This window comes from Corvus cornix, chromosome 5, assembly GCF_000738735.6.
Source record: "Corvus cornix cornix isolate S_Up_H32 chromosome 5, ASM73873v5, whole genome shotgun sequence".
Lineage (NCBI taxonomy): Eukaryota > Metazoa > Chordata > Aves > Passeriformes > Corvidae > Corvus > Corvus cornix.
This window is the reverse complement of record NC_046335.1, coordinates 9,189,906-9,203,456: the sequence shown is the minus strand read 5'-3', so window position 1 is coordinate 9,203,456 and position 13,551 is coordinate 9,189,906. Positions and strand designations below refer to the sequence as shown.

Genomic DNA, 13,551 nt, shown 5'->3' with positions numbered 1-13,551 from the left:
AAAAAATGCCCCTGTGCTAATTAGTCATTTTCTTGTTTATATTCAAGCTTCAAAACCAAAGTGAGCTAAGGGCCCCGACAGCAGAGAAAGCTGCCTTTTTCCTTGATGCTGCAATTGCTGCCAGAAGCACCAGCAAGCCTGAATGTGAGGAGGAAGATAGGAGGAATTCACACATGCTCTTTACTCTTCACATATACCAGTATCGCATGGAGAAGAGTGGCAAAGGAGGAAGTATGAATGTTCTTACCATACTGTTTATTTCTAAATGATGTGGTCTTGCATTAGTTTTAATAATAAATTGCAATTAACTTAAAAAGAAAAAATGAACTCTCAAGCCAGTTGAGTCACCTTTAACTTTTGTAGCTGTGACTAATATCTGGTTTCCTTACAATTAAATATTTATTTGGTCATTATCCCATGCTGTATTCATTATTCTCTTCATTTGAATGCCTTTTGAATACCAGGTTTGGCTTGAGTCCATGCAAGAACGTGATGTACAACTGTTTTTCCCCTTTTTGTTTTAGTGTCTGGAGGACGCAGTCGTTTGCATCTCATTGATCTAGGGAGCTGTGAAAAAGTGCTGAGCAAGAGCCGAGATGGAGGAGGCTCTCTGTGTCTGTCTCTCTCTGCCCTGGGCAATGTAATTTTGGCCTTAATTAATGGTGCTAAGCATGTGCCATATAAGTAAGTGAATTCTTGTCTTCATTATCTTAAATTTGTGGGTGGTGTTACCTGAGAAATGGATTGCATCAACAATTTACTCTTTCCCTAAGGTGAAGTTAAAGGCAGTTCTGTCAGAGAAGGGTCTGTCTTCTTTTAGTGTCGCTCCTACAGGTACATGTATCTGTTCATCTACTTGTCCATATTAACACACACACAGGTTTTTAAATGTTCAAGTAACATGAAATTCTTAGTTACGTGGCCAAAAATGGTATAATGGTATATACTGAAGTTAGGTGAAGTGCTGGGGAGGGTTTGATTGTTAAAGAAAGTGAGGGAAAATGGCTAAGATGTTTTCTTTCCTTCTCTCTGTTTCCTGGATATGGAATTTTTGGCTGATTGCAGCCAGCTCTACATTAGTGAATAATTCAACCCAGATTTGATAGATTTTCTCTTCTTTTTGCAAATGTAAAAATTGTATTGAAATTTTGGAAAATATTTGAGTGTTGATCAAGTATGGTCATCAAAGGTTGTTATTTCTGTATGTCTTTTTGGATGATACATCTTTTCAATTAAAAAAAAGAAGACCACCATGTTGCACATTAGTTTAACAGAAGCAAATGTTTAGGTGTGTTCCTTTGTGGGGTGTCTCCGACAATAATTTTGTGTCAAACGCACCTGTGGGGAGCCCAACTTACAGACAACAGCCATATTGTAATCACCCTTACCAGAACTTGCCCTTCAGTCCTTAAATTTAATTGCTGCTTGTTAAAAGCTGCTTCTTAAAGCATTATAACTTCGTGCTGTTGTTATCAATCATGTCGTTTCACATATTTATCTAGTGATGCATCTCAAACAGGTGTTTTTTTCTCTCTGTATTAGGCAGAGAGATATTTTCCTCAGGCTAGTTGCTAGGTTTTGTATGGAGTAGAGGATGTATGGGTTAGAATAGGGAAGGGCAGATCCTTAACTTTGTCACCTACTGTGGTTTAGTGACCAGATGTGACAGGAGTTCCCTCATGTTGGACCAGCTCAGGGGGGCAGTAGGAAGCATGGAACCGCGGGGAAAGATGTCCTGGAGACCAGTGGAGGACAAAATGTAACTTGTCTTGTCAGCTTTACTGTCCACAGTGGAGGATTTGCATCACCAGGAAAGCCTCCAGAGAGAAGTTCTGCTTCCCTTCTGCTATGTCAGAGCAGACCACAGGTGGCAGAATGGAAAGTAGATTAGTTGGGGTGACACTTACATTTCTGGTATCTAACATTGTTATATCTGTTCAGAGATTTCTTATCATTTCTGCTGACTTCTTTTATTTAGTATTAAAAGTGTTTGCACAGAGCTCACAGAGTGTAACTATCCAGGTACTAAGTCTGTTCAGCTAAAAATACAGCACTCATGAGCTTTATTTGTGTAGTACGATCTAAACCTGAGATAACTAGTTATCAGTCAATTGGTTACAATTTTCTAAGCAATAAAATGAGTTCTCATACTGTAAATACCCAGGCAGATAAATTAAAATATTGGTAACTTGGTATGTGTACATTTAGACACATTTTAAGTGTCAATAACAGGAGCCTATTTCTTATCTTCATGTACCATATATGCCTGAGAGTGAAAGCACAGTTTGTGGTGTAAAATTCTGCAAAAAAAGGTGGTGATATCTTTAAATATTCCTGGTGTTCTCATTTTTTTGCACAGGGACAACAAGTTGACAATGTTGTTGAGGGAGTCACTTGGGAACATCAACTGCAGGACTACTATGATTGCGCACATTTCTGACTCCCCAGCCCATTACGCAGAGACTCTCACCACTGTTCAGCTCGCGTCGCGAATCCACCGCATGAGAAAGAAGAAATCCAAGGTTGGTTCACAAACAAGCAGAAATTAATTCATTTGAAAATGAGTTTTTCTAACCTCTTGGTAGGGGAACATGGGATTTCTCGATGGTAGGAGGTAATACAAAATGCATAAAAGCTCAGGAGAGGAACTGAAAAATGACTTGGCACTGAGCCATCATCCTGCCCCCAGTCCTTAATCCTGAAATTCCCTTCTTTTTGTTTCAAACACGTATTCTTTCTTTGCTTACATGTCAAACTAACTCAAAAGCTTCTATCAGTATTAATAAAATCAATAGAGGAGGAACAGAAAACTATTGAGGAGAAAGACAATGCATAATATTTAATGGAAATTGCCTGAAAAGGTATGATTGTTATATTATTACTAATACAGTAAAATCTGTGTAGTGTGTTATTTTAATTTACCCTCCCCTGTAATATTTTACCACTAGATGTAGTTGTGATAGTATACACAAAGCACAGAGTATATTGCAAGCCTGACCTTTTAATCAATTACTGCACATGTATATACTTACTTATCAATTGATGCTAATAACTTTTCCCTTACTTGTCATTTGCAGTATGCATCCAGCTCGTCTGGAGGAGAGAGTTCGTGTGAAGAAGGACATGTCCGGAGACCTCCCCATTTGCGACCATTCCACCCACGAACTGTTGCCCTTGACCCTGACCTTCCTGTCCTGAATATATCCAGTGATCCTGATTATTCCTCCAGCAGTGAACAGTCTTGTGATACTGTCATCTATGTTGGTCCCAATGGTGCAGCTTTGTCCGACAGGGAATTGACAGATAATGAAGGTCCGCCAGAGTTTGTTCCCATTATCCCGTCCCTAAATAAGAAGAGAAATAAAGACAATTCTGCTCTTTGTAGGAGCTCTGACAAGGACCATTTTAAATGCAACACTTTTGCTGAACTGCAAGAAAGGTTAGAGTGCATTGATGGAAGTGAGGAACCCATGAAATTTGCTTGTGGAGAAATCTCTGTTGGGTCCAATTGTTGTAGTACTGTTCCTGGAAGTACAGAAAATGCACAGTCTAAGTTGATAAAGGAAAAAATATCCTCTCCTTCTGGAGGATTTAAGAAATCGATTCCACAAGAAACTGCATCTCCCAAAAAAGGACATAACCTTCCTTTCCAGGCTGTTGCACCAAGGGGTGGCAATGGCAACTGTCAAGAAAATAGCACTCCTCACCTGAAAGCAGAACTTTCCAAGCTGCAGAGCAGAGCTGACAACAAAATAACAGACTCTATCCTGGAGGGGGAGAGAGAGACAATCACTGATTCCCTGCAGACTTCAAGGTGTAGCCCTTCAAGGAATCCAGAGCAGAATAAGGCCACAGCTGACTGTGTCACTAAGGAGAAGTCCTTGTACGTGAAGAGATCCCTGCCAAGCCCAGCACCTCCCCCTCCACAGCAGAGAGAACACTCCCCAAGCTCCAAAGCTGAGAATTTGGAGCTGGACAATAGCAATGCAGTTCGTACTCCTCCTGTGGGAATGAGCAAACAGATGGGAAACAAACCTGAGCAAAACCTTGTAGGAAGCACATTCCTGGTTGGTAGCAGCACCCAGAGTCAGTCAGGTGCGATAGAGGTACACAGCTTCAGGTCAGCATTCAGAGGGAAATGTTTTGATCGGGATATACTGACCACCACAGTGACTTTGCAGCAGCCTGTTGAGCTGAATGGAGAGGATGAGCTTGTTTTCACAGTGGTGGAAGAGCTCTCTATTAGTGGAATTATGGATAATGGGAGACCTTCCAGTATCATTAGCTTTAACAGTGACTGCTCCCTTCAGGCCCTTGCCTCGGGTTCAAGGCCGGTCAGTATTATCAGCAGCATAAATGATGAGTTTGATGCTTATACCTCACAGGAGACTTCTACTGGTGTAAATATTGATATTGTTGTGCCCTTTGCTAAGGATCCCTTTACCAGCAGCAGACGTTCCTCCATCAGTTCATGGCTTAGTGAAGTCAGCATTTGTACAATTGAAAGTGATGGAGCCCAGTCTAGTGACAGTTTTGTCGCACAGTCATCTTACAACTGTAATAAGTCCGAGGAATCCTTCAGCTTGGACTCATCCCATTTATGCGTCCCCCTGAAAAGTGCTCTGAATGACAGTGGATTTTGCTTCTCTGAGCTGGAGAGTGAGAGCTTGAGTTCCAGCAAGCTTTCCTCAGGCATCAGCAAAAGCCCTCAAACCTCTGAAACTACCAAAGCATCTCAGATAAAAAGTGCTTTTTGTGTCACTGATCAGCCAGTAAAAATTAAATTTAGTAATTCTCGTGATGCGCCTGTGATAGAAACAATACATTCTAGTCTTCCTAGGAAAACAAAAACTACCTCTTCTCCAATCCACAATAATACTGTCCTCAGCTATAAAGAGCTGCAGAATCCACATGGTATGTTTGAAGATCCTTGGCTGTTACGCACTGATTATCACTTGGAAGCAAAACCTGCAGACTCGCTGCTGTCTCCAAAACCTCACGTGTTTGGTACTGAGAAGCAGCCAGAAAAAGCTGCCCAGTGTTTTGGCACAGCATCCAGGCCAACAAAGTCACAGACTATGCTTGCCTGTTCGCAGAGGGTTGTGGATGGTTGTGAAATGGCCTGCAAATCCTCTAGCGGAGCTGCAAAGAAGTCAGAAGCTGTGATGAAGATGCCACAGCTGAAGAGAGGAGCCACCACACTGGGAGTGATGCCAGTGTCACACGCTAACAGTACTTTGCCGGAGTCTGTGACCCGAGGGAATTCAGATGCTCCCTTGGCCACTGGCAGCTTGAAATCGTCACTGGGAAAGAAGAACGCACCACAGAAATCAACCATGTTGCCCAGACCAGGTGGGCCAACACCTCCGACACCTCCTGTACGTAAATCAAGCCTGGAGCAGAAACCTGTTGGTCTGGGTAATGGTGGGGGGAAAGCCTCTGGCCTGGACTTTGCCAGAGCTGCCACGCCAAAGTCTGAAGATGAAGCAGATTTGCGGTTGAAGGCTGGCTCTTACTTTAGTGAAAGTGTCAGCTGCAGAATGAACCTGAAAGGTGATCACTCTTTGCCCAAGATGACATCTAGCTTAAAGGTGAAGGCGTCGAAGAGTGAAACCGTGCACCGATATGGGAGCCACATGTCTCTGGAGAGGTGTGACAGCCTGACATCAGTTGGATCCAAAGCAAGCATGGTGAGGGAGAGTGGGAGCACTGGCAACAGCCGGGCAGGGCGTTCTGTCCCCAGGCTGGGGGTTCCCCCTGTTGCTTCCAGTGTGGGTTTACCACTGCCCTTCACGGCCCCTGCGCCTGGTAAAAACAGCCAGGCAAAACCCACAACTAACCAGAAGGTGCAAGCCAGTGGGAATAAAACCCGGGGCCTGTCTGCCAGTGGGTCAAAGTCTCTCAGCTCCTCTGTGAAGTCCCTGGCACAGCCTACAGGGAAGGGCTCTGCCATGGCCCCTGGTGGGAAGGCAGCCCCCCGTTCTGTGCAGCCTGTCAGCGGCAAACCCGGCCGTGGGACCATCATGGGCACCAAGCAGGCCATGAGAGCAGCCAACAGCCGCGTGAACGAGCTGGTGTCGGGCGGCTCTGCCAAGGCGGGGCATTTCCGAGGCTCCACTGACTCTGACAGTGGCAATGACAGTGGCATCAACCTCAGTGACGAGAAGTCACAAATGCCGGTGCTGCCGTCTCCGTACAGCAAGATAACGGCACCGCGGCGGCACACAGCGCTACAGCAGCGGGCACGGCAGTGACAACAGCAGCGTCCTGAGCGGGGAGCTGCCGCCAGCCATGGGCAGGACGGCTCTGTTCTACCACAGTGGGGGCAGCAGTGGCTACGAGAGCATGATCCGGGACAGTGAGGCCACCGGCAGCGCCTCCTCGGCACATGACTCCATGAGCGAGAGCGGGATGTCATCGCCGGGTCGGATGCGGAGCCTTAAATCTCCCAAGAAACGGTCAACAGGTAAGACATGAAGGGGCAGGTGGCCAGGTGTCTGCTCGTGCTCCGCTGCATCCTGAGGGTGGAGGCAATATGTGGCATCTCTGACAGAGCAGAGAGGAGGCTTGGAGAGAACTCAAAGCAGGGAGGTGGACTGACTGCATGCGCTTGTGTGTGCATGTGTATTGCTGTGACAGCAGCTACTTGTCATTTATTTTACTTCAAAGCTGCAGGTGTGACACAGGTGCTGTGGTGGAGAGGGCAGGAGAGGTGTGGGGTGCCCCGGGGTGCTGGCAGCCACCTGCTGCCTCCTCCCTTGCAGGGAGGCTGCCGGCAAATAGGGGACATTCCTTCTTGCCTCAGCAGGTGGCCCAAATAGGAGGGTGTTATGGGTGGGTTGGGAAAAGTGAGGTGCTGGGTGAGTGCTGATGAGTTTTTGTGAGGAACAAGTGAGTAATCCTGGAAGACTGGTTGAGAGAAGGGCAGTGAGGAGAGGAGGAGCTCTGCTGCTAGGTGTCTGTGAGGGAATGCCAGAGACACCAGCTGGGACTGTGGTTTAGAAACAAAGGAATAGGCCTGGAGGTGAGAAGAGTGTTTGTGAATTAATGAGGATTGCTAAACGTGCATTAGTTTACCCAAAGGTAAGGCTTAGGGGCAGAGCAGTAGGGCGTGTGCGTAAGGTGCAGCGACTCCTAGGTTAATGCTACCAGCTAATCGCAAAATTATTGTATTGCACTGTAATAGTATTTATATTAAGAAATTTCAGGGTGTATGTGTGGATACTATAAGCAGTAGGAAACTGACTGGGAGAGCTGCTTGGAAGAGGCAACTCTTGCTCACTGTGTCTGACCATGTCAAGCAAAGGTGGGCGTATGGGAGCCAGATCCCCTTTTCTTCCCTCTGGTGCCTTTCCTTACTGCTGTCGCTGGTGGTGCTCGTGTAAGTGCAGCTGCAGCCAAGTGTATTTGTAGCCAGCTTCAAAATCTGGCTCATGTGATTGGTGTTAATTTCTCTGACCTAGGTTGAGGTCCTGGGTATTGTAAAGAATCCATGGCAACCGGTGCCATGTAGTTAGTGACCAGCAGCACCCTCCAACAACCTGGGCATGCTGACTGTTGGAAATATAGTAGGAGCTAGTATCAGCAATGCAGTCTGAACTTCTGGTTCAAAGTGGCAATTACTGCAATCCCTGTAGATACCCATGATGCTCAGTTCTGACAGTAGAACCAAATGAGTGAAGCTGATCTCATGGTGCTTTCTGGTCAAGGCAACTGAGTTGCTTCAGCAAGTGATAAATCATTTGGGAAACTTAGTGCAACATTTTCTGCACTTCTCTTTCCATAGCATATCAGCCTCTTAAACCTTTCCTACAAATCAATATTAACAGCTGTATAAGTTGCACACATATTGAGAAGGCATTACCCACTGATGGATTTGTATTTGTTTTTGCCCCAGGAAGTGCTTATAAGGTCTTTAAAAATGACAAACTATTTCTTTTTCCAGTTGTAATTGCTCTATATCAGTAAATTATGTATTACTTTTTTGGAGTGCTTTAGACTTTGAGAAAATAATGTGTTTTATTCATGAAATGTGGCTTACTAGGAAGTGTGTCAGATATTTCTTATGAGAAATGTTTGGTTCAGACCCATTATTGTTCTAAAATAATTGTAATGTTTGCACATTATTAGATATTCTTGGAGTAGCTTATGTTACACCAGACTGTGTTGGAGTCTCTTGATTTAAAGACAGATCCTACTCCTGTATATGTCACTGTAAACCTGTCCCCTTATCCTATAACTTCATTCTTGGAGAAATGACGTTGACCCTGGCTTGTACAGTGGAAGGAGATGAAGTTTGCTTGCTTATTGCATGTGTTTGACCTCTGTTTGGTGTCCTTCTCAGAGGAATCTCCTGTCACCAAAGCAGTTACAGGATCAGGGTTACAGTACGTAGCTTCATCTGACAGGACTACAGTGGTGTTTCAGGCTAGATGGATTGGGGTTGTGAGAATGGTGTTGTGGAAGTAGAAGCAAGTCTTCCCCTTTTGAAAACATTCCCTTTTTGTTCTTGTTACTTAGAAATGAGCAAGGATGCAATTAAGAATGAGGGATGTTTTTCCTAACAATATGTAAAGCAGGTAACTGTTTGGGTATCAGTGGAGTTGTGTTGCTTTGGGGGTGGCTGCTGGGATTTTGTGTGCATTTCATGTTGGAGTTCATGACAGGGCTTAATTGACAGCCTTAACATGCGCTTACCTCTCCTGTAGAGGTCTCAGCCCAGAAGTTACTTTGGCAGCATTGTCCTTCAAGCAGAGCTGCCTTGTCTGTTTGATGTGCTCCCTTTTGTAAGAGCAGAAGAAACAAGACTCTTGCCTCTGAGTTCGTTTTTAATAAGAGGAGGCTATTAAGTACTAAATTTATTGTCACCAGTCACCTAAAGCCAGCTTATACTTACTGCTACTGTGTGTCATTTCAGCTTTTTTCTGGTGGCCTTCCTACCTCCTTTTTTTAGGGATTGGACTGCAGCCTTGTTAATGTTGCCTGACCAGCTCTATGGACATACTTGTCCTTGACACATGTACTGTAAAGGCCAGCCTTTAGAGAATGGAAAGAGACTTAATAATCACAAAAAAAAAAAAAAAGCTGGACACCAGAGTCCCAACTCTTGCAATCAAAAGTATCACCATTTTGGAAGGATATAACTCAGTCTCTGCTTCATGAAACTTGAACCCTAACAGATGCATTGTGGTGCAGTATGATTTTCTTGGTAAATCTGGGAGCATTTTATTGAAGGTTCCCAGAATTGGTGAGTTTTGTCATGTGCTGAGCTTCTGGGTGCTGGTGCAGAGGCATGATACATCTTAACATTACAGGTGCTCAAGTTGCAGATCGGTTGATGCCTTTTGAATGCCTCTCAATCCCACAAAGTCACTGAAAACTGCTGGTATTTAGCACCCTAAAATAGCAGTAGTAATTCTGGATGGAACTGTTTGAGCTTTGCAAAGAGGTAGTGCAGTGACAGGGATCTTAGATAGCCTTGCTTGGCTTTAACTGGGGGAGCTGCAAATTTCTAGATAAATAAGCCATTATCAGTATTAGTTTTAGATTATTCACTATCTCATTGCCTTTGCAAGGTAATGAATACCATTGTAGTCCACCAAAGAAAAATGAATCCAGAAAATTTTTTTGCAGGGAGAGAATAAAGAACTGATGTTCAGACATCTGCTTTGGGAGAGGAGCTGCTGTTGCTCCCATCTGTGAACGAAGTGAAACCTACTTTGTCAAGGCAGTAAACTCAATTAGCAGCCTGAGGGTATTTTACTAAAAGGAAAGATCAAGAAAAGCATTTCTTCCTAAGTATGCTGAGAACCTAGATCCTTCTTTAATTCACTGCAGTATGTTCTGCAGCGCGTTCGTCTCTTAGAGCCTGAGGAATGTTTGTTTTCTGTATTTTAGGTCTCCAGCGTCGTAGACTGATTCCTGCTCCATTGCCAGATGCTGCCTCCTTAGGAAGAAAACCCAGTGTCACTGGCCAGTGGGTTGATCTACCACCTTTGCCAGGCACTTTGAAAGAGCCATTTGAAATTAAAGTTTATGAGATTGATGATGTGGAACGATTACAGCGACACAGACAAGAGGAAACTGAGGTCAGCACATATTTTACAACTGTAGACAACTTAAATTACAATATACAGACAAAGTCCTTGCTTGAATGCCAGAGGGGTGTTCAGGAAATTGATTGCAATTAAAGTACTATAATTATTAATTTTGCAATTCATATGTTGGGGTACCCTTAACACAGAAAATGAAAATGATTACTGTCTAAAATTAATTGTGTCTAACATGACTGATGGTGTAAATGGACGTTACCAACTAATACATTATGAGAAGACTTCATAATCCTAGCCTGGCTGGTAAAACCTTACAGCCTCCCTCACTGATAGGGTCATTAACTGTTTATGTAAATGGCAGGATTTTATTAAATCAGGGATATACTGAGTTTAACTTACTTGTAATTGGAAAACACTTCAGCTAATTCTATTTTAGAGACCAGAATTTTATGTTCTACTGATGCCTTTTTCCCATTTCTTTTGTAATAGCCTTTCCAGGATGTTGAGAAGGTAGGAATGCATTTAAGAAAATAAGAATTAATATGTTTTAGTATTAACTGTAACTCTGATACTATAATTGGGCTGTGTTTATCATTTTCACTACTAGAAAAAAAAATTATCTACAAGCAGTAGTAATTTCAGAATGCAGAATGCATTAAGAGATGTTTGCTAATACAGAGAAGTGCAACAAATGCTCAAGTGATGTAGTTTGTGGTTCCTCTAGATGAGAATTCTTTAATGTAAACTTAAAATAAAAAGACCCCCAAAAACCCATAAAAACCCCACCAACCCCACAACCAGATAAAGCAACCCACCTGCTCACTCTTATGAGTAGTGAGCTGGGAGCAATTTGTGTCAGACTGTTATGGGCCAACTCACGGCAGGAAAATTCAAGGAATGGCCTTTCTGTGTCTTAAAAGGGTCTGATGTATTTCCATACCAAGCTGAAGATACTAGAGAGGCGCCAGCAACGAATCAGAGAAATAAAGGCAAAGCATGAATTTTTGAAGGAAGAGTTGGAAGAGACAAAGTGCAGGTTGATGATGGATCCAAATAAGTGGAAAGAAGACTGTAAGTATTTTGCAAAAACAGCATTATGATCAGCCTCTAACAGATTTTCGGCATGTCAGCAGTCCCACTGAAAAACTTAATCACTTGCTAAGATATTTTGCTGAATTGAGTCCTAAAATACTCTATGACTCAATCTGTGTTTCTGTAATACGTGATTTGAACAAAAAAACCATCCAAACCAACCAGAAGAGAACATCAAAATGGTGCAGAGACACACTGTGGTGCTTGTTAATATTAAATATATAATCTTTTATTATTCTTCTTTCCAAAGAAGGAAAAAATTGTCCATATCCATGTTATAGCTGGGAAACTGAGGCATGAGATGTGTTCACAGACTGCGCGCTGTGTGTAGCTGGAGCCTCAAGGCAGAGTTTTGCATCTGCTGAACAAAGGGAAAAAAAAGGCTTAGTTCAAGAGAAATTAAATTTTACTCTACCATAGTGGCTCCTTTGTGACAGAACAATGTTTTACGATGAGCTGTTTCTCTTACTCAGTACTTTTTTGTCTGACAGTTGAAGTGGATCCTGATCTTGACAAGGAGTCACAGGAGTACCTGGAGGCACTGGAACAAGTGACAGAAGAACTGGAGCAGTGTGTTAATCTGTGCAAGTCACATATCATGATAGTGACGTGTTTTGATATCGGAATAACTGATGTGCAAGATGGAGTGAGGGAAGTGGAGGTTTGAAGAGAGGTTTTTCAAGGGACTGAAGGAAGTGAAGCTGGGTCGTCTGACATGAAGAAGGGATAAAGTAGCTGGGAAGTGAAGGAGGAAGGGTGAAGACTAAAAAGCAACAATGAATGTTGTAAGAGAAAGAAACAGCTGAGGAATGGGAATGTTCATAAATCATTTGGTGCCTCAACGTGTGACCTGAGCTGTACAAAGATAAAAGTAGGATCAAGTATTGCTTCTACCAGAGGGAAGTGAAGAAATTTAGTACAAACCATGATGTTAATTAACGAACAAACAAACATGAAATGGAAGTGCCTTTAAAGTTCATTTGATTTTCATTTTTGTATTTGGTGCTAGAATTAAAGCCAGCAAACCTAAGCAGACTACAAAATGTATTCCTATGAAATATTTTATACTGTATAGTGTATTTATGACTAAATGTAAAAAACAAACAACATTGTAGCAAAAGCAATAAGTAAATTATGTTTTCATACCTGAACTTGCCTTCTTGTTTCATAGAAAAGCTGTTTTATGTAGCAGAATTAAAATTGTATTATAATTGTTTTCTTGGTTAGGGTTCAAGATATTTTTATGAACGTTTATCTATTGAAAAGGAGTATTATGGCATTTTGAGATGATTGTTTTATCTTCAGGTTTTGTATTATTACTTTTTCAGATCAAAATAAATGTTTGTTTTCCATTTTATATATACATATATAGATCTATATTAACTGCTTACCTACTTCCTTGGTTACTAACCTCTCTTTTCACAGACCTGGTCTTTTTTGGAGTCGTAAACTTAATGTAAGGAAGTCTACAAAGGGCACTGTGGTTTGTTTTGATTTTCTTTTTTCCTCTCTGACTGCAGGAATTGAGAATTATGTTTATTACCAAAACCATAAAACAAGCAAAAAAAAAAAAAAGGAGCAAAAACTTTTTGTAAATGTTAAGTTAGGTCCATATTTTTATATAGTTTTGACTATAAATATAGCATTTGCATTTTGAACTTTTAAGACAAATAGTATATCTTTTTACAGTTTTTCTAAGGAAGGCAAACCCTCAGGATCAAGTTTATACATGCTGCATGAGATTTGTGCTTTTTTGAAGGAGGCCACTTAAGTGTGGAAACTATTGATAAATTGTTGCCAAACAAATACTTTTGAAAAGGTTTAATAGTGTATGTAATACCACCTTTCATAACGAATCATATTTTCTAATCATCTTCCTTTTTATGGTTTTTTCAAATCCTTTGTATAAATATGTATTATAACAGCTTGCTTCAGCTTTTATCTGTGAATAAAAGATACATCTATTGTTACGAGTGCTTTTTGCCGTGTATGTGATTTTAATGTTCAGAAGAGGGAGGATGGCCTGTGGCACACTGTGTTAAATGTCACATTGCATTGTCTCTTTTCCCAAGAGGTGTATAACTGGGAACAGAGTTCTGACATCAGTCAGCATAAACCAATCAGGAGAGACAAAACACCAAAGGGTGAAATAAATGGCAATGATAATACTTACATTCTCTTAGCACTTACAGAAGAAAGACCTGTGGCTCACATACTTGTTTTCCCTGTTGAGAAAAAGCAATTAAAAATGGGTCTGAAACCACAAGGAAACTAGGAAGTGGAATCAAGCCCTGGGCCGTGTAGGTCCATCATGGCAAACAGCTGCATTCGTTTCTCTGTGGCATTGCAGTGTTTGCTCCCTGACTGGACAGCAGCTGTGCCTGGTCCTCAGCTCCGGGTGCTGGCT

General features: G+C 42.2%; 1 protein-coding gene across 1 annotated transcript in view; it reads left to right on the top strand.

Moving 5' to 3' along the window:
• KIF26A (kinesin family member 26A) overlaps positions 1–13,114 on the top strand; it is a 101,551-nt gene extending 88,437 nt beyond the window's left edge. The window contains 8 exon segments of the mRNA XM_039552474.1: positions 48–231; positions 525–684; positions 2,360–2,522; positions 3,078–6,221; positions 6,223–6,466; positions 9,898–10,088; positions 10,973–11,123; positions 11,636–13,114. Of these exon segments, the coding sequence (XP_039408408.1) occupies positions 48–231; positions 525–684; positions 2,360–2,522; positions 3,078–6,221; positions 6,223–6,466; positions 9,898–10,088; positions 10,973–11,123; positions 11,636–11,811 (4,413 nt within the window). The 3' untranslated portion in view covers positions 11,812–13,114.
• The last annotated feature ends 437 nt before the right edge of the window (positions 13,115–13,551 follow it).